Source organism: Porites lutea, chromosome 2, assembly GCF_958299795.1.
Source record: "Porites lutea chromosome 2, jaPorLute2.1, whole genome shotgun sequence".
NCBI lineage: Eukaryota > Metazoa > Cnidaria > Anthozoa > Scleractinia > Poritidae > Porites > Porites lutea.
In genome coordinates this window covers 49,689,309-49,714,386 of record NC_133202.1, presented here as the reverse complement: position 1 = coordinate 49,714,386, position 25,078 = coordinate 49,689,309, and the positions used below count along the sequence as shown (strand labels likewise).

The window sequence follows — 25,078 nt, the reverse complement described above, 5'->3', positions numbered from 1 at the left end:
CTTTTCTCTAACGTTAATTTTTATAGCGCATTTAAATGAAGGAGGCGTAGTAGAAATGAAGTACACATTACATACTAAATACATGTACTATGTACTATGTAATCAAAATCATGTACTATGTAATCAAAACCGTTACCTCTGAAAACCTAGAAATGACAAGAAATGCCGACTTGGAGTTCTCAGATCTTTCTCTAATTTTAGCCCCCTAGTTATTTATCGAATTACTTTTTATTAGATAAAACATTTTGAGGCTACAAATAACAGAATCATAGCATGGTGTTATATTGAAGTATGTTTATTTTTCTATAGCCACTTAAATGATGTCAGTCAAGAAGTGAAAGGCATACATTAACATGGGTATTGTAAACAAACATGATCAACAATAAATATTTATTACACTGACAGGCGTACAATGGTTTTGTAAAAAATTGTCGGATTCCATTATTTCAATCACTGAAAATTACGTCTCACTTGTAAAAAGAAGATGATAAAAGTTTTTTTAAATTTGCACACTTACCCTCAGATTACGAGCAATCAAAACGACAACACGGGATTAACTTAATGTAGTAAATCTTCCATCAAAGGCCGCGTTTGACAGAAAGAGGTTGAAAGCATGGAATCGAAGTTGCGAAAAAATTAAGAAAAAAAACATTAAAACTGGACTATATTTATGACGCGAAAAATACAAGCAACAGTTTTATACAAAAGGAAGAGCATCGCATTGCTTCGCTTATGCGTTGCCGTTGAATCGCTTGCAAGCGCAAAAATAAGGCATATTATCATTTGGTTCTCGTCCTCTATGATTACTATCTGAGTAATTCTGAGTAGTAAAATATAATTCTATTCAGACTCAGTTAACATTGTTCTCTCACAATACCAATTTCGTCTTCGTGGGATAACTCTTTATGGACAGCTTACGAAGATGCCATTGGTATTCCGTCACCAAAGGCCAAATTTCCGTTTCCTATGTCGTTTGCTTGAGCCTTGAAGTCGGGTGTGGTTATAACAATTCTCTCAAGATCGTACCCAGTCTCCCTATCGTCTTCTGAATCATGATGCATCTCAATTAATCCAATGTAGATTAAGGCACCAAGCACTCCACCCAAAAGGCAGCCTACCACGGGTACCCAAGACCAGTTATTTGCAGCCCTGTGGAGTTAAGTCCGTCTATAAGATTTTGATCAAAGTTACTTGAAAATTAAATTGCTTGCTTTTGATACTTTTTATGTTTTTCAAAAAGAAGAAGATAATGAACACATTTTGTAACAACTAAGTAATTTATCATGTATATGTAAGCAAGCCCTTATACGCCCCTGTCGAAGCCTGCCACTCATGCTACTAAGATAATGGTAAAGACATTTTTTTGATATCCCATTATCATCATCATCATCGTCATCATTATTATTATTATTAGTAAAGGAGAAAAAAGCCCATTGTCTGCATTTAGATAAGTAATGCAGAATGTACAACTTGGGCTTTGAAGATTTTGACGTCATTCCAGTCACTAATTTAAGTGTAGACGATGGATACCTCTTTTCATTTTTCACAGTGCATGAGTGATATTTTACTAAGTTCTTATTCTGCAACATACATTGTTCATTGAAAATACTCACGTGAACACTCCAGAGCCCCACCCTGCAACCGCCGTAAATACCCTTGGTCCCAGATCCCTAGCGGGATTGATGGCGTAACCGCAATTGAATCCAAAAGTAGCGCCGATAACAAACACCACTAGTCCGATCATGATGGGCGTGACGCCTTTGTCAGGAGAATTGTTGTTCTTGTCGATGATAGCAAACACGCAGCCAACAAGCAACGCTGAGCCAAGCACCTAACAATTAAAGTAACGATTGGATACATATAAATATTTTTTTCTGGGCGTGTCTTCTATGATTAAAGCGTCTATGTCACGAGGACGTCGTTATGGGAAAATTCTGTGTTGAATTCGTTAACAAGTGCCTGAAACCATACACTAAAATTCTCGTGTCAGTCAAGAGATCTCTAACAAATTTTATCAGGGCGCACTAATCATAATTACACTTTTTTTTAGCTTGCATAACATCAGGAAGGTGGCTGCGTATCTTAAAAGGCGCATGGAATTATGACGAACCTTTTTGTCATAGCTTTTTTCGGTTTTACCGCGATGGCAACGAAACTTTGAAAAGAACTACAGCTTTCATTAAGCGAAAATATAAAATACTCCAATTTTACTGGTGGCAAATGAGCCTTTTTTAATAACAGTGACATCTTTAAACTTGAACAAGGAGCCATCTTTAAACTTGAACAAAGTGGCCAAGTTTTTTCAAGTTTCAGCCCATGTCCATCTTTGCCATCCGCAGCATCTGAAAACAATTGCCTAAAGTATTCTTTTTTTTTTTTGTAATTCAATGGGCCGTTTTCATGAAGCGGTCAGAAGCACCTTGCTGGATGGTAAACGACTTATTGGGGGAAGGAAAACCAAAGAGATATTACATCCTTCAAAGAGCTGATATCCTTTCTTTTCAAGGTCCCACCAAATTGTTTACCCTCCATATCAAGGTGTGATCGTTTCGCACAAGGGGCCACTGGTGAGAAGACACGTTTTAGCTTTGATTATCTTTAGCTAAGAACTTCTCGGTTCTAGACTCACTCCAAAACAAATTCACTACTTTTTCTAACAAAACCGAATTAGACGTGACAACTTTTTGGGAAACTGTTTATTATGCTCCGGACACTTCAACTGGGTTTTCCTGTCAAAGCTCTCGACCAATAATTTTGTTTACCTGATCTCCAAGGCCATTCCAGGTGGATAAATATGGCTGTGGATATGTAGCCCAAATCCCTGCCGTGCCCTTTGGACCCATTATCTGACGGACACCGCCATCAAATGCGTTCAAAGCATCTAAAAAAAAAAATTAAGCTTACCTACTTTGTATTTCGAATGGACGAAGCGTGAGGAGAAAAGGGTCCCTGTCAGTCTTTAGTCGTGGTTTAACCTTACGAAAACATTTCTAATTAGGAAACTTAATTCCAGCCTCAGCCGTATCTATCTCAGAGTTACTGGAAGATAAAAAGAATTCGGTCTCTCAGCCAGATCATAAGGTATACAAATGGTATATAAGTGGTATAGGGGAACAACTAAGATCTAAATTAAATTGGCTGCGCGAATACACAGAGATAGAATGTGCGAGATTTGTTTTACTGGGAACCAACTCAATTCAACTCTTGCGTTTGCTCACCGTAGTAGACGCCATAAACACACGCTGAGGCTACAAACGCCCCCAGCATCTGCGCCGTCCAATATACGGGAACTTTCCTCCATGGTAATCTCCTGACGACGGCAAAAGCCAGTGTAACGGCGGGATTCATGTGAGCCCCTGCGAATCATTGCATAACAGAAAGCTGTGGATCAGTGCCCGTGCAATGGACTTCGTCTACGTATCAGTTATCAATTTTAATAAAAACTAATTAAGGATTAATAAGAAAATTGCCTAGACTTTGCTGCACTTAATGAACAAAACTACGAAGAATCAGTCCTTGAAGCGAAAATCTCTCAGCTTGAGAGCATGTTCTCTCTTTAACAGCCTGACCTAATTAACATGTTTTATAGCCATGCAGTCAACACTCTTACCGTACACCTGTGCTGTGCGCTAAGGAACCTCTCATCCGCTGGGGAGAGGGAACAAAGAAAGCCCGCGCGATCGCTGTTTTGCGATTTTTGCTACTTTTAAAGGGGTACCCAGCGGGGGCCCCTTCGGCGGAGAAAGCTCTAAGAAGGACACTCCAAATCGATGAAATTCGATAATCGACCAAATCGATTGTTAATTGATTTATATCGGAAATCGATTTTTATCGATGGTAATCGTTTAAAAATGGTTCCAGATACGTTTGAGCTACGCATTAGTGATAATATTGAACGTGGATTGTAGAAGAGTCGTTACGAACTAGTTTTTAAATCCGCATACAGGTTTATTCCGTACACTGTAAATTGCTTTTTGTACACTCTTGAACACTGTAGACTCCGAGAGTAAGAAAAAAAGAAGAAAACCTGGCTACATATTCTGCTCCTCTATCTTGAGGGTGTTAGTTCTGACTCTAATGCTGCGTGATCGCATAATTATATATACTTAAAAAATGTCCTCGTGGGAATTAATTAAAACTAAGGATCAGTCCTTAAATTGCTACTTTTCCTCTAAATGTGTCTAACTATACAAAAAAACTTGATTGAACGTGTCTTCGAAAATTTTCATAAGTTGAAACCCATGACTCGTGAACATGTGTGTGAGTATCATCGCGAATTTCTTTTGTCTCGAGGACAAAAGATTCACCCGTCCTTACTGTAAATGGCACCCGTGGTAGCCAACTTATACCCCTTCATTTATTAAAGCTGATAAAAATCGATAAAACGGATGAAAATCAGTAAAAATCGATACAAAGCAATGAGTAGGGGCCAACGCTATGAATGTCCGGCGTTACCGATAAACGAAAATCGATCATCGGAAACCAATGATCCATAAAATTAATCGATTAATATCGATTGGTTTCACCAATCGATGAAAATCGATACTCTACTCACGTATGTCTAAGTTAAGGATAAACATTTCTGAATGCTGACGGCCCTAAAAACCTGCCAAGATCCTTGGCACTGGATAATTGAGATAATACACCTGATACGCCTCCTGCCCAGTAGCAACCAATGGCTACTCCAATTCCCCAGCTGAAGTTAACAGAGAAAAAATTCCCAAATTTCCACTCGCTAAGGACCATTTGAGCCACCGAACCAGCGCCAAATATCTGAAAGAGAACATATGTAAACAAAGTCTGAGCTTTAGTTAAAAAAAAAAAACAAAACAAAAAAAACAAGGAAAACAAACAAAACAAACCAAAAACAAAAACGCCTATTCTGCATAATATATCTTTTGATAATACGCACACCTCTGTAATAAGGGCAATTAACTCTGTTCCCGTGAAACAGTGAGGTTTAACTGTACTACCACAAAATGAATCGACAGCTAATTTTTTAACATAAAAGGAGTGGTAGGATTCCAATCATAAGAGGGATTCTGGATTCGTTGAGCCTTATTCCGGATTCCAGAGCTAAGGATTCCACATTATACAACGCAAATTTCCTAGACTCCGCATTCACTATGCATATATTTCCCAGATTCCGGAATCCGCGTTCCCTTTCAGGGGGGCGAAAAGATGTAGTAGTAGGGGGGGGGGGGGATCGGGAACTCATTCCCCCTTCCTGAATTCACGATTCCCCCCTAATTCTTTCGTTCCCTTCCGCTTCCTCTCATAACGCGTGCTTCGCGTGCTACCGCCATCGTTTGCCGTTCGATGCGCTCAAGTGTATTCTTTTGCTAGAGAAAAAAGTTAGACCGCCTGCAGAGAATAACCTTCCTCTATTGACAAATGAAATTTTTAAAAGAAGATAATGTTAACAAAGTTTGACATGTTGTCTTTAGTAATAATTGACTTGATGTCAGACATGTCATGACTACATGAAACTGTTGAAATTCTTATTTCGCTTTTTGTCTGATTGCCACCTTTAAAGAAGCAGGGTGAAAATTAATGGGAATGAAACTAGACGAAATATCAAAAGTTCTAAAAAAAAGAACAATACTCACCAGCAAAATGAAGGTGGAAGAGAATTCGGCAACGGCTTCTCTCATCAAAGGAGGCAAGCGTTTACCCATGGCGAATAGATGCTGGTTTGTACCTCAAGCTGAGTAGTGAAACACGATTAAAGTTTTAAATATCAGTCGAAATTTTTTAATACAATTCAAAACACCAGCCGATGGCTCATCGGATCTCGTCTTTTTTTTTTTTTGCTTCCGGTAGGAAGAAAACTCAATGGTGTGTGATTTTATTTGTACATGTGCGAGGTACAACACAACGCAATGCTTGGTGTACTTTGACGGTACGTAGAGACCTTTAACTCTTTGGCAATTCAAAACAGGCTACAGTACAAGGATTATTTTTTCTCTTGAACTTTAACTCCCGAAAAAGAAAAATTCGCGAGAAAATTCGAGACCAGAAAGATTTTTTTAAAATTTAATTTACGATTCAAGTGGCATAACTTATGATACTCAAATGAAGGAAGAGGTTGTGACTAAATCGGACGTCGACCTGTTTACTGCAAATAGTTTATTTATGGATTTTGCCGGTGTAGTTTTCTGCTCCTGCAATTTTCGCTCGTCTACAAAACGCCTAGTCATTGCCTCAGCTGGTTCTAAGCGTAAATAGAGCCTTACGCGGGTTACCTAGGATCAAAAATGTCTCCATTGACAAAGTTAACTGGTCCAAAAGATGTGCCTAAGGCAGAAAAGCCCTTCTTAACTTGCACGTGATAAATCTCGTGCTAAGATTGGGTTTTCCATGGGATCGTAGCCTTTGCTGGAGACCTTGTCTGACACGTGGGCGCTGTTAGTGCAACTGTATACCACGCTTGTAGAATTTTCGTCATGTTTTAAAGAGACGTGGTGTCCTATAAAAAATTGCATTCCGTTTTTGACGTTCTACAGACCGAAATTATTTTGAAGTTTTATATACTGTGTAGAGGCAACTCTTCTGAAAGGATTATAAACGAATGGATCGGACTTGCTGACAAAAAACGTGTTTTCAACAACCCTTATACCGTAGGCCAACAATACATACAACTCGCAGTATTTTGCTTCGAATTCACCGTTTTTAATATGAAAGCAATGGAATTAAATTTTCTTATTTGAGAGACTCTATATTGGCTGCTCGTATTTAAAACACACCAATGAGCAACACCTCCAACAACATATATAACATCGGCATTCAGATCTCAACCGCCGGTCGCTTTTACTCTGTGCTACCTTTAAAATATTTAAAAACAGTATTTTTCCTGACTTCATTTAGTCGAAATAAAATATTTGTATATACATTGTATAATGTTAAAGGAGCTTTACCTCAGTTAAATCTCTTCTCGACTGTCCTCGGTTAAAAGCGGAGCGTTTGGTACGGACTGTTGTCTTCATAAAAGAAGTTATGTATTAACAATTACATAACTTATTCCTGAATAAACAATGACACAGTTTTTTGCTTCTGTAAATTTAGTACCCCCTCTAAGAGTAAACTTGCCAGCCTTTCGTTTTGTGGAAGGGTGTGCTTAAAAAAAAATTAATACAATAATAAATTGATAATAATAAATAGAAGATCTGTTTATGTCGTTGACGAAGAAGTCGATTGTTCATCCCAAAAAGTTGCTTTAAAATACTAGGTGTCATTATGGACTTTTTTTGGGGGGGAATACAAATGGGTGGGCAAACAAACTAAACAAACTTACAAGCTGTGACAAAGCAAAGAGAAAACATAATTAATGAAGAAGAGTACAGATAAGCATTCACTGGTGTGAGAAAATCTAGTTCAGGTGTCTTAAGGGAGCTAATTTCAATTTTATTTATTATAAGCATTTTTCTTTCACCTCGCAACCAGACATATGAGATTTAAAGAGAGGAAAAGAGAAGTATTGGGTTTTTGGTGAATTGCAATTCAGGCATCGCGAATTGCCGTTGCAAAGAGGACAAAGAGCTGTTATTATTTTCCTTGAATGACGCAGATGGAAACTCTTCGGTATCCAATAACACTCTCAGATGAATCCTGAGTTTAGTGGATAAATCAGGCCAAAAGGAAAAACCAAATATTTCTTAAGATTTTAACACGTGAATGATCATAGCAGTGCGATGAACTTTCACGTCGTGTTATTTTTTTCTCCCGCAGTTCCGATATTCACTGTCACTTGTTATTTGATCTGCTTATTAATTTTCATCCCTGGCTATTCCCACCCTTCATAGTAGGCAGAATTGGATGTTAACATAAAACTGAAGCCTCAGGGGCACCCAACGTCAATTTTTGGAATATATCTGTTCGGAAGACGATCTCAGATCTAGAATTTTCAGAACATTTGTTGTAAAATTTCTTGCCTGCCTGCCTATCCTAGGATTTTCGAACATCTAAAAAATGGTATAATTGCCCATTTTTAACAGATTTTTACCCTAAGAAGGTCACCTAGAATTTTCGGGAGCCTTTTTTCTGGATGAAATTTTTGAAAAGGTAAGTTTTGATCCCTATAATTTTCGGATCACTAGACTTTCAGCTAGGAAATCCGAACAGATGAAAAAGTTTTAGGGGATAAAAATATGCCGATATCCACCGTTTAAATACTAAAATACAATAGAACATTGCTATGTTTAAGTGGTCTTGAACTATATTCTCGTTGGGTGCCCATGAAGCCTCCCAACTCAGGGTGACTGGAGGTGCACATCAGCAAGACGCCACACCATTGTTATTTTCAATAAAAATTATTATTTTTTATTCATTATACTGACAAGAACTCGAAATAATACCGTAAGAAAAAGGTGCGTAGGGTTTCTTGGTCAGTTAAAACCGAGATTCTTCAATTGAATATACCTGGCCCTTGGGGTGTTAGGCTAGTGATCCAGCAAAAGTTGTTATGGGTCTAGATTCAAGAATCTATCTTCTTTGTTTTGGACCGTCTCGAAGCTTCGGCTTTTGAAAACTGAGGACAACAACAACAGCAACAAACATTTAGGCTAAGATGCATGCACGAGCCATAGCAGGAGATCGATAGCGGCTCGTTGCTCATACGGCTAAGTCACTGACCCTGAAATCAACTCTTTGTATTTTCCGAGTTCTAAACGTATGTACCATACGTAATTCATTAAACTTTGTGGGTGGCCAGTAGCTGACGCAGACAAACAAAAATGCTTCGCTTTGTTTACCGTAAGGGTAAAATACGAGATCTCTTATACAATACCAGACACTCAGACATTTCGGTTTCTACCGGTCCGACAGACATAACCAGCGGGAGGAGATACAGGACACCCTTTTTTTATGAATTCGCAACTGGGCGCTTAATTAAATTCTCTGGAGCAAAAGAATAATTGATAGCAGTATCTTCGAAAACTTGATATTCTGCATTACGGCTCCTATTAACCCGGGCTATTAACACAGGCGGCCCAAGCTCAGTATTAGAGTTTTTACACTAATACGTGTGGTTTCATATTGCGTAATCTTTAAAATGGCCATGAACATAAAGGATTCAGTTCGTATGGGAACTCAGGTAAAAGATTCAAGAAGATAAATACCGCTGGAATTTTCAATATTATACCACTATATGAGAAATTTCTGCAATTTGATTGGCCTAGAGCAGTGGTATGTAGTGGTATTGCAGCTTAATTTGAAATACCTACACACAAAACCTTTGCGGGTAGTAGTATAAACAAATAATAGCATGATTTGTACGTGACAGTTGGCAAAATACCACTCTTGATATTTCAAAATTGTTTCAAAATTCACTCGCCCAACGGTTAATAAAGAAGAAACAGATTAAGCATTCACTGGTGTGAGAAAATCTAGTTCAGGTATCTTAAGGGAGCTAATTTCAATATTATTTATTATAAGCATTTTTCTTTCATCTCATGTCCAAATTTCTGCAATTTGATTGGCTTAGAGCAGTGGTATTGCAGCTTAATTTGAAATACCTACAAGTGAAAATTACAAAACCTTTGCGAGTAGTAGTATAAACAAATAATAGCATGATTTGTACGTGACACTTGGCAAAAATACCACACTTGATATTTCAAGATTGTTTCAAAATTCACTCGCCCAACGGTTAATGAAGAAGAAACAGATTAAGCATTCACTGGTGTGAGAAAATCTAGTTCAGGTGTCTTAAGGGAGCTAATTTCAATATTATTTATTATAAGCATTTTTCTTTCACCTCATGTCCAGACATATGAGATTTAAAGAGAGGAAAAGAGAAGTATTGGGTTTTTGGTGAATTGCAATTCAGGCATTGCGAATTGCCGTTGCAAAGAGGACAAAGAGCTGTTATTATTTTCCTTGAATGACGCAGATGAAAACTCTTCGGTATCCAATAACACTCTCAGATGAATCCTGAGTTTAGTGGATAAATCAGGCCAAAAGGAAAAACCAAATATTTCTTAAGATTTTAACACGTGAATGATCATAGCAGTGCGATGAACTTTCACGTTGTGTTATTTTTTTCTCCCGCAGTTCCGATATTCACTGTCACTTGTTATTTGATCTGCTTATTAATTTTCATCCCTGGCTATTCTCACCCTTCATAGTAGGCAGAATTGGATGTTAACATAAAACTGAAGCCTCCCAACTTAGGGTGACTGGAGGTGCACATCAGCAAGACACCACACCATTGTTATTTTCAATAAAAATTATTATTTTTTATTCATTATACTGACAAGAACTCGAAATAATACCGTAAGAAAAAGGTGCGTAGGGGTTTCTTGGTCAGTTAAAACGGAGATTCTTCAATTGAATATACCTGGCCCTTGGGGTGTTATGCTAGTGATCCAGAAAAAGTTGTTATGGGTCTAGATTCAAGAATCTATCTTCTTTGTTTTGGACCGTCTCGAAGCTTCGGCTTTTGAAAACTGAGGACAGCAACAACAGCAACAAACATTTAGGCTAAGATGCATGCACGTGCCATAGCAGGAGATCAATAGCGGCTCGTTGCTCATACGGCTAAGTCACTGACCCTGAAATCAACTCTTTGTATGTTCCGAGTTCTAAATGTATGTACCATATGTAATTCATTAAACTTTGCGGGTGGCCAGTAAATGACGCAGACAAACAAAAATGCTTCGCTTTGTTTACCGTAAGGGCAAAATACGAGATTTCTTTTACAATACCAGACACTCAGACATTTTGGTTTTTACCGGTCCGACAGACATAACCAGCGGGAAGGGGATACAGGACACCCTTTTTTATGAATTCTTAACTGGGGGAAAAGAATAATTGATAGCAGTATCTTCGAAAACTTGATATTCTGTATTGCGGCTCCTATCAACACAGGCGGCAAATTACAAAACCTTTGCGGATAGTAGTATAAACAAATAATAGCATGATTTGTACGTGACACTTGGCAAAAATACTACTCTTGAAATTTCAAAATTGTTTTAAAATTTATTCGCCCAACGGCTCGTGAAATTATGTATAACAATTTCGAAATATTACTCCTGGTGTTTATGCCAAATATCACTACAAATCATGCTATTACCTATTCAATTACACATGCCCTGGGCCAGTAGACGCTGTTGGAAGCTGTAAGCTGTATTTATCATGAATTGAAAGATATGTTTTAGGAAACTTGGGGACATAATGATATTTGCTGTTGTTACTAACTCTCTTTTTCCTTTTCCCCTCAAGTATTATTTTTTCCCCCGTCCGAACGGGATTTTCATCGCACGACATCTCCGACATCTCCTCGCAACTGGATTTGTCAAAAACACTCTCACTACCGCTAACGGTGATTAACATGATCAGAATTACATTCACAGCCCTCATATTAAGAGTCGTTGTCAATAAGGTTTTCTTCAAGGTCTTGCCTGAAATTCAGAGAAGGGAATGATGACAGAAACTGAATTTATTAATCTCCTACAAGGGTAACTTCTGGCGCCATTTTGTTTGTTCATCCTTTGCGGGGCGCCCACGCAAAAACTGCGCGGGCGTGTCCCACGAGATGGCGCAATTTGTGCTAAAGTAGCATAATTGGCTTTTTCGATGGAGCTAATCCCATTGAAAAGGTTTCCAGTTACAGTCTCCTACCCCGATTATAGCACCTGTTTCCATACATTTTACTAGCACTGGAGTAAAGAAAATCGTTAGAGAAAGAGAGAAGATTTGTAAGAGAAGTCCACAACTTTTTAACAATTATTCCTCGAGCCCGAATGGGCTCTGAGTCAATAGCCTATGAAGCCGAAGGCCGAATGGGCTATTGACTCAGAGGCCATTCGGGCTCGAGGAATAATTGTTTTAGTAAAATCCAACTAGTTGGTCAAAAATGTCGAGACAAGACAACTTTAGCAAGCAAAAGGAAATTCAGCCGCCACTTTTTTTGGTTTTCAAAGCCCGCGCTTTTCGCTACTAGAGGGCTATAACATATAGCCTAGTAGAAGCTCAACCAATCAGAACGCAGCATTGATAATAGACCACTAGTTGGATTTTACTAATTTAGATTACACTTGCAAATAATACCGGAGCTTTGGGCATTAACGGTAGAAGCACCATGAAGCAAAATCGTATGAACAACTGGGTACTAAGAATTACACATACTTATCATTTTTCCATTGTACATCCATTCTACACAAAACGTCTTAACAAGGTTTTATTTGAGTGAACTTTATCATAAACTGTTACCAATTCGTTGACAAATGATGCATCATGATATTTACTGAAACCTGATCATTATAGAAAAAAACTGTCAATTATGATGAGGTTTTTATGTGTATGATATTTCGATTCAATTTAATTCTCTTTCCCAATTAATTCCATCGGTATTTTACTCAATTATGGAATGGGATAAATAAATACCAAACGTGTACACAAATGCTTTTGGTTATTGATTGATTGATTGATGATTTATTTAGTCGTGTTCCTGTTCTTGTCTTTCACAACTTTGATATTTGGAGCTCTTGTCGATTTGTCTAGCTAAGTGCGTTATAGTATATGTGAAGGAAGAAAAGCGGAGTAATTGAATATCTACATTTATCAACTCTACCTTTTGAGAATTTCTCTTAGCTAGGGGATATTTCAGAATTCTCTTCTTTACGTAAGAGCGAAAATCGGGCAACTGCACTAGATAAAGTGCAAAGTTAACTGTAGCATTTGCCATCGCTATCAAACCACTTACAATTCGAATGGTGAAATCGGTTTTAAAATTGATAGATACCTTGGTTATATGGTTGTAGGCAACCTGAGCGAAGTAAGCTATATATGGAATAATGAATGCAAAGGTAAGAGCAATGATGATCCACGTGCTTCGGATAGTAGCCGCCCTATATTTTATTCTGATTCCGTTGTCTCGTTGAACATCTACGGCCGTCTTTCGCACTGTTCTAACCCGCCATACTGTTCTAATAAGTGACAAATTAATTTTAACTATAATGATTGTTGGTATAATATATTGCAAAGCCACGAAACTTAAGATGATTATTCTAAAAGGCAAATGTTGTTGGTTGAACCTACAGACTATAGTGTAATATTTTTTGTTAAGATCAAATCTCAACCCGTCGTAAGTTAAGGCAGGAAATAAGACAATCAATCCCCCTGCCACCCATGCAAATATAACCATTTTCCTTACTGTAGAAAGCCGGAACGTGTGCGGATTTTTACGGGTTGACAAGTACCTCTCGACGCTTATTAATAACAGGTTGTTCATAGTTATGCACGGAAAGAGAATTGTTAAATAACGAATGCATTTGCAACTCCATCCTGAATGAAACAGATCTAAATACAGCTCAAAGCATAGCAATGGTACTGAAATAAGCGAAGAAAAAACGTCTGAAATAGCTAAACTCTTGAGGTACACTGCAAAGTTTCTTTGAAAAGAGCATGCCTTCAGGAATGATACTGGAGTTTTTTTCCCTGACTTTAAAAAGAATATAAAAAGAGTATTACCCAAAAATCCCGCAATACCTACAGTAACCAGTAATAACAAAAGGACAAATGATGTATATCGCCCTAGCGGGCTATAGACGTATATCTTATCGGTAAGTAATGTTTCATTAGAAGATACGGAAATATTGCTGTCCGGTATCCCAAAGTAGACATTCATATCGCATGTGTCGACCAAAGTTTCGGTTACAGAAAATTCCAAATCTGAAATTAAAATGGAAGGAAACATATGATTAAAATTGATAAAAGGGCAATTTTTACAGTAAGTCAAAGACTGGCCAAAATATATAATTATTGTCGAATAAATGTAGAATTCAACACAAACCTCCAGCTCGCGCCTTTAGCGAAGTAGCAGATATCTCTAAATCAGGTAATTTCAATGTCTTCTTAGTTGACAATGGAATGACTTAAAATAACGACTGCTTAAATCCGAAGTCGGTTCTTTAGCTCCTCTTTAAATTTACTCTCCGAGGGAAGTTTATAAGCCACAAATTTGCCGGTGCAGTGTAGTCACTGTTGATACAGCGTTCGGTAAGTCTGAAAGATATTCTGCTGTTGTTTTTCGCTTTCATGGAAAATACATCCTAAATAGGGGATATGATGACAATACAGACAGCTGCTTGCGAACAACTCAAAGAAATAACAGAATGTAGTCGGGAAAACCATGGCTTCCAACAGCTACACTTCCAAAATGAACAAATGATAAAATGAATATAATGGATAAATATCTAAAGAAACCACAGGAAGCTAGTTTAAATGGAAACCGACAGTAAAGTTTCCGCGGACACTCGTTAGTTTGTTTGTAAATAATAAGTTGGATGCATAGGTAGGATTTTAGATGAAAATAATAAGAAGAAAGCATCTACAGAAAAATGTCTGGTGTCTCGTGGAGCATTCCATTTAGGAATTAGAGAATTCAGGTTTCAAACAAATAATAAAAAAAAGAAAAAAGAAAAAAGAAAAAAGAAAAGAAATTATGTCGCTGTGTGAAGGCTTGCCAAGATAAGTTACGTTGAATATGCTGAACACCTGTTTTGTTAACGTTTCATTGGCTCCATCTTAAGCCTAGTTGTAAAATCAAAAAGTTATGTGAAGGGCCTTTCTGACGTTTGTATTGGAAGACCTTCAGTCACATAATTGTCCTTAAGGGGCCTATATTGGTAATTCTAGTTTGGATCTGAACGTCGCCAAAACCACACTTCGTCTGGTATAAACTGAAATTGTATAAGTAAGATAGAGTGATGGATTTCTCTTCAGTAAATGGGCCAAGAAGGACACAATTATACTTTAAATCTGCTCAAAATGAAAATGTGGTTCCGGAATTTTTTCCGTTACTACGTGAAAGCTAAGTTTCTTCGCACTAAGATCGCCAAACAGGCGTTTTATGTTTCCTGTGGGATTCCTTCCAGAAAACAGCAGCAAGGGATAGGATCAGTAGAAGCTAAACTTGATTTCCATATCCCATGGTACATCCCTAAATGAATTACAATAGGCCATTTCCGAGTTCCACCGCGCCTCTGTATCAAAACGAGGTTAAGTGCTCAGTCTTTGATATGGAAATCATTTTTTTGTTCTCATGCAAATAAAACTCATTTTCACAAGAAAGATTGTGCACTTGGCCTCATTTTGAAAGCGTAGGTTTTTGGAACTCGGAAGTGGCCTATTGCTAAAGCAAAATGAGAAGCCATCATTTGTCATTTATTTCAATGAGGGAATAAAACAAAGGCTCTGTATTCCTTGCATGTTTTCTTTTCGCTCAAATATTGTGCTTTCAAGGAACTTGTAACAGAAGGTAGAAACTGAAATAACACAATGCAATAACAACATAATGATTGGATAACTAAATACAATAAAGATAGCCTGAACCTTAAGTTATATATACATTAAAAATCGTGACTTAACTCTGACTCAAGTCAGGTGAACTGATACCTTGTTGATGTCATCACTTTGAATCAGGTGAGAAACGGCCGAAGAAAAGAGTATTTTTTCATATCAGTCAAAATCGAATCGTTGAAGTCTTTTGTCCACTTAACAAGATGACGATGCTTTGAAAGAATTTCTGTTCTGAAGAGATATTCAATTCCATCCAAATAAGTATCGTCGCATTTAGTATCCAAGAATCTGCAAATGGTCTTAAGCGTGTCCCTTGGTCTTAATTTTAAGTCGTTAGTATTGACATCCAACACAGCACGGCCATAATTCTTGCGTATATCCTCATTGGTCTGGACTAATCCAAAGAAAGTACTGATCGCTCTTCTTACCTCTTTGGAGTTGTTGGCCTAAAATGCAATACAAGTTAAATACAAGAAGGAAGGACTTCTACTACAAAACTTGGTTAGTTACTTATTTATTCATTTTTTTAAAGAACACTTAACACAATTACATCAGGAACCAGCTACAATTTTAATCAGCTCCTGGTTTATTTTGGTCCATGTAGCACGACAGAAAGTTCAGCATTCTTTTCACGTCTACATAGCTTATCCTGTCATATTCACTAGTTTAAATGTTCAGGTTTTCCTGTTGTGGTATCTTCTTTTCTTACTTTCTCTCTCTTTCTTTCCTATTTTTTTTTTTAAATTTCTCTCACATTTGAGTTACTTGATACACATTAAAAACTAGTAATTACTGATTGGCTATCGTCATACCTGCTTCAAATCTACGGCAATGGTATCGAATGGATTTGAAATTAGATGCACAAACTTGACTGGAATGCCCACGACAGTTTGAAGTTCTTTAAGAACTGTATAATTATTTTGACCGTGTAGTTTCATAGTTGTTGTTAAACCACTTGAATCACCAATAATCTGTAATGAAAAATATTAAAATGTTTCCAGGATTTTAATCCTAACCTTTGAACAAAGCCCTGTAACCGCGCTATACCCTGCCTATGTTAATTCCTTTTCAAGTTGTTTCGCATTCAATTCGCACTTTTCGTCCACTTCCTTCTATTTTACTTTATTTACTTATTTATTTCTTCATTTATTTATTTATTTATCTTTTTTGCTGTTAAAGTACTGAGAAAGTAGGTTTATACGCACTTTTTGTTTCTTGTCTCGTTTTTAGGCTCTCGAGTTCCCTGAGGGGGGCAGTTTGCAGTGCCCCTACTTTATAATTTGCGAGTTGCTTCGCAGACGTTCAGAAGAAAAGACCCGATAAACTAGAGTCTTTCTCGTAGAAAAGTGTAAAACAAAAATCGTTCATTTTTATTTAATTTTGTACATTGAGAAAAAAAAAGTTAATATTACTTGTAGTTCCTGGACTACTTCATATCCTTACCCTCATTATAATTTTTACCAAGCGTTTTTTAATAAGGTTACTAATATACTTCGTATTCTTTGTCATTTCGTGGTGTGTAGCGGCATATTTTGGCTTTCTCAAGTAGTTTAAGACCTGGGACTAAGGCGTTTACCTGTGGAAAATGATTTATTGGCTATAACTTCGGCATAGATGATGGCTTTGAAGTCAAAATTTTGCACACAAACAACTCATCGTCTTTAACATTTTAAAGTATAAATATGGTGTTAATAAGTCCCGTGATTTGGCACGTGACCATTTTGCAAAAATTGAAAATTATTGACCAATTACTGGCCGGTTTAAGAAAATAAATCGTCGAGCATTAACATTCTTTTAATTCATATTTATTTAAATATTTCTAAGTAAACACTTCAGGTTTGGAATGACCGTCCATTGTGCTTCAATGAAAAAAATTATGAAGGAACTTCATTTTAAATGCCCAAATTTAATCTTAAATTAATTAAAACTTTAATTTCAAACTTCGCGTACGTTCATTCCAAAGGTAGAAAGTAAGGTATTTTTATCCTTTATCAGAAATGCCAATTTTTTCTCCTAACGAAGTGAATTCGCCACCAATTCGTCAATTTCCCGTCATTTTCAATTTTTGGTCAGGTGACCTGTCACGTGACCATAATTAAACGTTAAGGCACAAGAAAACCTCAAGATTTACCTTTGGGGAAAAATTCATTTTTTTCTAGGTCTCCTAGCGAGAGATATTGCCAATCATTCACCTTTGATCCAGGCCTTTAGACCCCTTGAGATTTTAGGATTTTGGAAGATTTGAAATAAAAGGCTGGCAAAATGATGAGTGTCTCAATATGTATGTAATAAACACAATACCACATGGAAAGTGCTTTGTATAGTATTTACGCACTCGTTTTTGTATCAGAAATTTCACTCGTTCGATGCGCTCACTCGTTCGATTTCTGATACATCAACAACTCGTACGCACGCACTTTCCATGAAGTATTCTACATACATCCAACAAGCGCTATTAGAAGAATTGTTCTTTACTTAACGCCGACAAAATATCGAGAATTTTTCCCTTCTTTATGTGGAAAAACAATCGTTTTCCAGCTTGTATTTAATTTTGAGCGGATATAATTCTAAATATGATCACTTGAACGCACTAAATATGTCAAAACAAAGTTTTAACAACGCACATGGTCTGTGTGATTAATTTCTGTGGGTTAAATTTTTGAAATGCATATCACATTCATTTCTATCTACGCTGTCACAAGGACACAAAGGTTACTTTGGGATAAGAGCTTTTGCGTTCTTACGTGAAGGTTGTAGAAGTGAGATCCCAGCTAAAACGAAAAATTAAAAAAAAAAAAGAGTAAAATAAATGAATTTACTGGCTCTAATTCCCAGCATGTTGTCCTCGCCTAAAAAATATACTTATGATCCTCGCACCGACAATATTGGGTTTATGGGCCTTCCTATGAGTAACTAATTTTAAAATACCAACCTTAATTTTTCCTTTGATAGATTCCAGCCGGGAGTCAGGAACAAAGAAGTTGGGCACGATATCGCCTTTATAAGTCCACAACCAGAACTGACTGGGTTTGTTGGCTTTATTCCTAAACAAAGATTGGTATCGTGAAAGATAGTGCAAATGGAAAAATAGCAAGTATTTCTGCTGGCCAAGATCTTGAAGATTATTGTCGCGAAACATCTTCCAGTTCCCGATGATATCGTACTGCTGAGGAATGAGTATTTCGGGATGTGCATTCAACATAGCACTTGTGAGACTTTCCATAGGCGTTGAGTAGCCCAAAAAAATTACGAACGTCTTAACATCGTCGTACATTTGGTTCAGTTTTACCAGGCTCTTGGGAAGTCTTTCATAGTTGCAAGGACTTGATCGAGCTTAAAGTAAAATGTGGAAAACGAGAGAAAAAAACATTTTAAACTACAGACTGAGAAAGGATTAAAAGAAAATAGAAAATATAAGCTACCTTAACTTCGAAAAGGCAGTTATTGCTCTTTGTACCAGAGGTCTTCACTTTTTTTTCTTGGGAGGAGGGGGAAGGGGAGGGGTGGTATGCATTACGAGCATCTGGCACTGGGTAGACAATCATAATCATAATCACAATTTGCTATAATAATACTACAGTAATAATTACAAGTTAGGGGAGTGCGTTCGGCAGGGAGGAGTAATTGAGCAAGGGTAGACTAGCCGATTAGGCAAGAGGCTGAAGCAGTTAGAACCAGAGGTAAGGGTAGGGGGAAGGGGGGGGGGGGGGGTGCAAGGAGTGTTCAATATGGTGTCATGTTGTCCTATTATATTGATCGGGAGCATGGGCTCCTGTCTTAATATTTACATCTGTTTTCGATCCACAAACTACAATCAAAAGATATGCAGTAAATGAATGATATTGCTCAAGTTGATGAAACCTTATTTGCACGTAAGATTGATAAATGAAAACACAAGTCAATAATAACCCTTAGACAAAAGTTGGCTTTAGTCAATAAGATCTCAGTAAAAATGAAACTCGATATAACGAACCTCTATATAACAAAGTTCTCATTATAGCGAACGATTTTCTTTACCCCAGTAATCGTAAAATATATGAAAAAGAATCTCGATATAACGAAACCTCCTTTTATAGCGAACACATTTTCCCATTCCCTTGGCGCTTCGTTATATCAAGGTTCCACTGTAACTGCCTTCATCGGTGTTATTTCCCCATATCGCTTAACCCTTCCACTTTGGCGTAAAGATATAAGTTATTGCGTACATACCTACATTAGAGAGTTGTTGTTGTTGCTGTTTGTCTGTTTTCAAGGGGGAATGGTAAGGCGATTATACGTAGGTGCGATTGTTTCTCCTAGATACAGCAGAGCGACATCATGTCAAACTAACCATACATCTGTGACACGTGACGCAAATGATCCACAGACCGCAAAATGATCCCTATTAAAATCCATCCCACTGCTCTACTTTTCACGGGATTACTTGCGCTTGAAGATCATTCGCGGCCCATTTTGTGGATCATTTGCGTCGGGGATCATTAGGGGTATTCGCACCTCGCACCACAGATAAATAAGAGAAAAATTGCCATGCAGTGAATAAAACTAAAGTTACAGACGCACTTGACGGAGTATAAGACTAAGGTGGTGTATTTAAACTCCGAGAAAAGGCCTCTCTGTGTTTTACCTGTCAAAGAATTTCTCTGCTGCAAGCTCTTTCTAACCAGCAAGATGAATATCCCCGTTCCAAGGAAAATAAGAAGTCTCTTAGGAGTGATTATCAAACTATGCATTTTTGCTTTTCCTAAGCAATCTCCTGAAAGCAAAAGAAAAAGCCAATAAATACTTGACTGCAGTTGTGAACTGTTGCGGAGCTCTCTAGCGCGCGAAGCGAAGCGCTATACGCTCTTCTCACGTATGGTAATATGCCCGTCTAACCTCGTTTTTGAGTAAAAAATCCTTTGAAATGCTAATCAGACGACGTTTTCGTATTTGAAATTCAAAAGAATTTTTACCCGTAAACGAGGTTAGACGGGCATATTACCATATGTGAGAAGAGCGTATTGGTAAGAAAATTTGGTTACCTATGCATCCTTGAGATTTTGGTGACTTAGTCACGTGACCGTACGTCGGACAGTTCGCACTACAGGCATACCAATGTAAAATGACTCAATCAACAGGTATGGCATGACCCAACTGCAACTCGAGGTTTGTTTGGCGGAAAATCACTAGGCCACTCGCGTCTTGTGAAGCAAGAATCAATAGCCGACCATAGCCGGACAAAAAGGAAAGCGGAAATTGTTTCTGTATCTGTGTTGTCTAAAGTATTAAGCTTAGATAATTTGCCATTTTCACAAATTTGGAAAATAGGAAAAGGCAGAGAAAACGAGAAAGTAGGCAACAAAAGAGGAACAGAGAGCTACAGCTAGAGATAAAAAACAAAGGAGACGAATTTCGTTGGAAGAAAAACATGAAAATTTTGTAGCGGTGGTGAGAAAATGAGAAATGCTAGTGGCCAGCAACGTGAAAATGAGCGACAGTAAAAAAAAGAAAGAGAAAAAGAAAAAAAGGAAACGTGAACAGGAACACAAGCAGCAGTTTTTTTGTGCGTGTGTGTGAGCACATACGACGCATTTCCTTCCTAAAAAGTCCAACTAGGAAGCTTCACGTTGCAACAGCAACGGCAAAGAAATGTACAAAAAATGACCTGCACGTGCAAAGTTGTCGTTGTTGCTGTTGTTGTTATTTTTGCTAAATAGACTTTTTGATTGCCGTTCTCGTTGTCGTAGCCGTTTAGCATAACACACATTTTTATATTTTGAGTAAATTATAAGCATATTAACGAGAGCTTCGGTTTTTACCCTGGCTAAATCTATATATTATGAATAAACAACACGTTAACTCGGGGTAGATAAGGGAGTAAATGTATGGTGGCGACATAACTCACTGGTAGTTATGGTCGTGTTTTGAAGCACATATAAGATCCCCCGCAACCCTCTCTGGACATCAACCTGTGACTTGAAACCCTTCCCTCTCCGTGCTCTCTGTGACCGTTGAACTAGCCTAGTAAGCGCATTTTAACCGAGTAAACTTCAAAATTTCTAGATTTTCTACGCTATTTGAAAGCTGGCCAGGCACTCACTGTGCATGTAACACTTGGAGGTTGGGTTTTGGCCAAACGGTTTTAATTACTAGTTATAAGGTCTGCATTTCAGGAAGAGGGAAAGGAATATATATAAATACATCGACATACATGTAAAATTAACATGAAAATAAATGAAAAAGCTTCTATCAAGGAATTTTCCCCAAAATCTCAAAACATCGCAGTTATGGATGGCATTGTTGATTTAGTTAAGCGCCACCCCTTCATTCTTTCTTTGATCGCTAAAGAAAAATAAACATAAAAGACAAGATTCAAAACCCTATATTCCCTCATTATTGGCATTATGAAATTAAAGATAGAAAAATTACCATCGATAAACAGAAAAAACAGGTTTCTGCTACTTATGTTACAATAAATATATTATAAAAATTATATTTACACACATTTCCATTTGTGCGGCTGAATGATCTTTTAGGGGCTATTATACATTGTGAAGCTGAGCTTATATGAGAGGTTCCACAAAAACAATAGACACATATTCAGTAAAAGAACTATATACAATGTACTATACCACTCACAAATTACGTTATGTTATAACATCCAGTAGATCCTTGCTTGAAAGCTAGCTTTTAAATAAGGGTAATGACTGTACAATAATAGAATGCCGCGATTGTAAAGCAATAACTAGTATCCAAGCAACTTCACTTTTTCCAAAGCATGTCACATGTCAGTTTAACATTTCAAACAGGCCACTCGTTTTTTAATGTTTTATTTCCATAATATCACCTTTCTTTCAAAAACCACGAAAGGGTATATCACCTCCATTCCACTGGTGGTTATTGCATGTTTCCTCATATAGAAAAAATAATTATAATAAAAGAGAGCGGGACAGAGCTAATGTCACCTTGACATCTTAAAGTGCAAAGAGTTCTTACGATGTCTTAACACCCTTTTCCTTTCACTAACCAATGTATGGAAATTTAACTGCCGTTGTTGACGTATTGTCTGAGATCGTCTTGTCTGACATTCACAGCTCTCACTTTTAACTACAAAATAGTAAGAAACTTTAAATTCGTTATTTATCAAAAACTAAACGCACCTAATGATTGTACAATAAATTCGATATTCTTCATACTGCATTTAGAAATATCACCATAATCGGGCACTGAAGAATAAAAAATTCCCAATGCGAGAAATGACTCTGGGGGAGTCTATCATTTTGTATTAATTAGTCCCTGCAACTTTCTGTTTTTAAAAACAGTGCTATTTGCATTGTATGTTTTGTGAAATTAAGCCTAGGTCGTTCTTGTTCACTTCCAAGACCAAGCCGGCTAGGCCGCGAATAAGCGCTCTGAAAACCCTTCAACCGTCTTCCATTCGCTTTATCCCCCACAAGGCGAAAGGGCTCTCTAGCAGGCCAACTAATCCGTTGAATGTTTTTTAGCATTATTATTATAATTTTTTTTTCATTTAAGTCACGGTAAGCAAGACAGCTCAAGCCACCTTCAAAAGAAGAAGTAGTGTTCCCTCGTCACGCGTGTCTCGTGCTCTTCTCCCACCTCGCTCTTGCCTTCGCAAGCCTGAAAAACCAGAGAAAGTATCGCCTAAACTACACGCATGGGTTTCACTTCAAACATAATATAATTCTTATATCATAATAACAATATACTTCTAATACGTTAGAAAATCTTTTTATCGAATAACGCAATGTCATATTTCTAAAATGCAAAGAGAAATAACCTCAACAGGACTGGCATGATCTAGCTAAAAAAATTACAAATTTGACTAAACAGTACATGGCTAAAGTCTTTTTCAAAGCAAATCGTTTTCGTGCGTGTACATGTACGTAAGCAGAAAGTTGGTCACATGACTAACTATTCCGAAATGGTTATTATTCTTATATTTATTCTCTTATTTGGTTACATCAAATTTTCAATTACTTGCAATAAAATAATAATTATTATTATTAGTTTGACTTCCCCCAATTCGCGCAAGAGATAGAAAGAAAAAAAAAGACTATTACAGCCTACAGAACTTAGACGGTGAAAAGGGAGACTGAAGTTTTGTTGCTTCACTTTTCAGAATAGGGGAACCACGACGTTCGCCTCTGTGATAAGGTATGAATTGGTCAGCCAATTAGCCCATTGAAATATTCATCCATGGCATTTATTCTTCTTATTATTATTGATCTATTTATTTATTGTTATGTCCGTCTGTCAATTAATAATTATTATTCTAAGCAAAGTATTTGTTTGTGTAATCGTAAGTTTATTTTCCTGAAATTTAAAAGGTAAACCACTCAAGCAAATCAGTCTTTAACAAGTTGTAAGTTACTCCAACTTTTCAAGTTCGTTGTAAGCCTATAATTGCATTTTTTTTCGGTGATTCCGTTTTCTCCCGACTTCCCAACTGTGTCCAAATAAAGCGACTTACGGTGTCTCCAAAACGTTATTTTTTCTTCAAACAGTATGAGGAAATAGAGACAAAAGCATGATACATTTTGAAAAAGTATTGTCAAAATGTAAATTTATTCTATCTTGATTTTCTGTAAAATCTGTTTATTCTAATACCATATGGCTACAAGTAACTTTCCCCAGTCTTTTTTCCTACACTTTAATACCCTTGAAGTAAGATTTAGACAGTAATTTTTTATTTATATATTTGTTTTTTTTATAAGTATATGGTTAGACGTAGTTTGTTGTTGTTGTTTTTTGCAAATATCTATAATTGCGAATTTATAGTTTGGTCAGAGCGATCATTGAGAGCTAAAAGAACTTGGAAAACATGTTTTTTTTTTTCTTTTTGCATCTTATTTTTCTTTTTTTTTTCTTAAACAATTATCTGACCAAACGAAACTTGTAGGGATATTTTAAGAATGACAGTTTGAATACTACTAAACAAACTTAAGTGTTTTGAATGTCGCTGAAAACTAGTTTCACTTGGGAAAAAAGCAGGCTGGACACAAAGAAGGAAGGATGATCGATTATCCATCAAAACAACGAACGGTAGTCGTAGAAAATCCTAATATTTCTAGTTAACAAACCAGCCGTCAGGCAGAAACTACATCACAAGTAAAGGTGACGAGAAGTTACTCCCAAATGCCAGCTATTCTCGCAAATGGAGGAATTAAGGGGGACAAAGTTAGATAGACCTGAATAGCAAAGACTGTACTAAAAAAAAAGTTTCAGCGAAGAGAAGAGGAAGGAAAACTGCCAACGTCACTCCAAAACAGTGGAGGACTAGAGATCGCACAAGAAACTTACTTCTCGTAGGTAAAGTTAAATTACTTAGTATTTATAGTTATTGTACTTAGTGATTTATTTGGTAATTTATGGTAAAAACACGGGGCCGTTACGTCGTGAAAATAGACCTTGTCACAGTTTTCGACGCCATTCTGACGAGAAGGCAAACTAGTGAGAAATTAGAGCGTTTGTATGAGAATCTAATGTCGAATAATTTCCGTAGAACGGCTGTTCTGAAAAAATATATAAATTGTAAACTAAAGTTTCACTCCTGTGGATTCTACTCGGAAAAAAATTGAGGGCGTTACATGCGCTAGAAAACCTAGAACCACTTTTAAAAATTTTATATGAATTTGTCTCTAAGAAAAGTCCCGGGAAAATTACTGACAAAGATATGGAAAATCTAAAGCAAGCCTCTGGAGACATTTAAGCACAGGTACGCCCCCAAAATGTTTCAGTACATCCTTTGTTTTGCAGCTTTGGTCTTCAATTCATATTT

At 37.1% G+C, this 25,078-nt stretch overlaps 3 protein-coding genes across 3 annotated transcripts; all 3 read right to left on the bottom strand.

Annotated features, from left to right (window-relative positions):
* Positions 1–239: 239 nt before the first annotated feature.
* On the bottom strand, positions 240–7,001 carry LOC140927148 (aquaporin-7-like). Its single transcript, XM_073376798.1, has 7 exons — positions 6,918–7,001; positions 5,610–5,707; positions 4,647–4,773; positions 3,219–3,356; positions 2,763–2,881; positions 1,614–1,831; positions 240–1,149 (listed from the first exon to the last, which is right to left on the bottom strand). Exons 2-7 carry the CDS (start codon positions 5,676–5,678, stop codon positions 915–917), a joined length of 906 nt encoding a protein of 301 aa, XP_073232899.1. The 5' UTR covers positions 5,679–5,707; positions 6,918–7,001; the 3' UTR covers positions 240–914.
* A 5,290-nt stretch (positions 7,002–12,291) lies between these two features.
* Positions 12,292–13,664, bottom strand: LOC140927147 (uncharacterized). The gene has a single exon (XM_073376797.1). It carries the CDS (start codon positions 13,622–13,624, stop codon positions 12,434–12,436), a length of 1,191 nt encoding a protein of 396 aa, XP_073232898.1. The 5' UTR covers positions 13,625–13,664; the 3' UTR covers positions 12,292–12,433.
* A 1,735-nt stretch (positions 13,665–15,399) lies between these two features.
* LOC140927145 (uncharacterized) lies at positions 15,400–20,045 on the bottom strand. The gene is made up of 4 exons (XM_073376796.1): positions 19,922–20,045; positions 18,230–18,630; positions 16,110–16,268; positions 15,400–15,743 (listed from the first exon to the last, which is right to left on the bottom strand). Exons 1-4 carry the CDS (start codon positions 20,025–20,027, stop codon positions 15,417–15,419), a joined length of 993 nt encoding a protein of 330 aa, XP_073232897.1. The 5' UTR covers positions 20,028–20,045; the 3' UTR covers positions 15,400–15,416.
* Between the last annotated feature and the right edge of the window lie 5,033 nt (positions 20,046–25,078).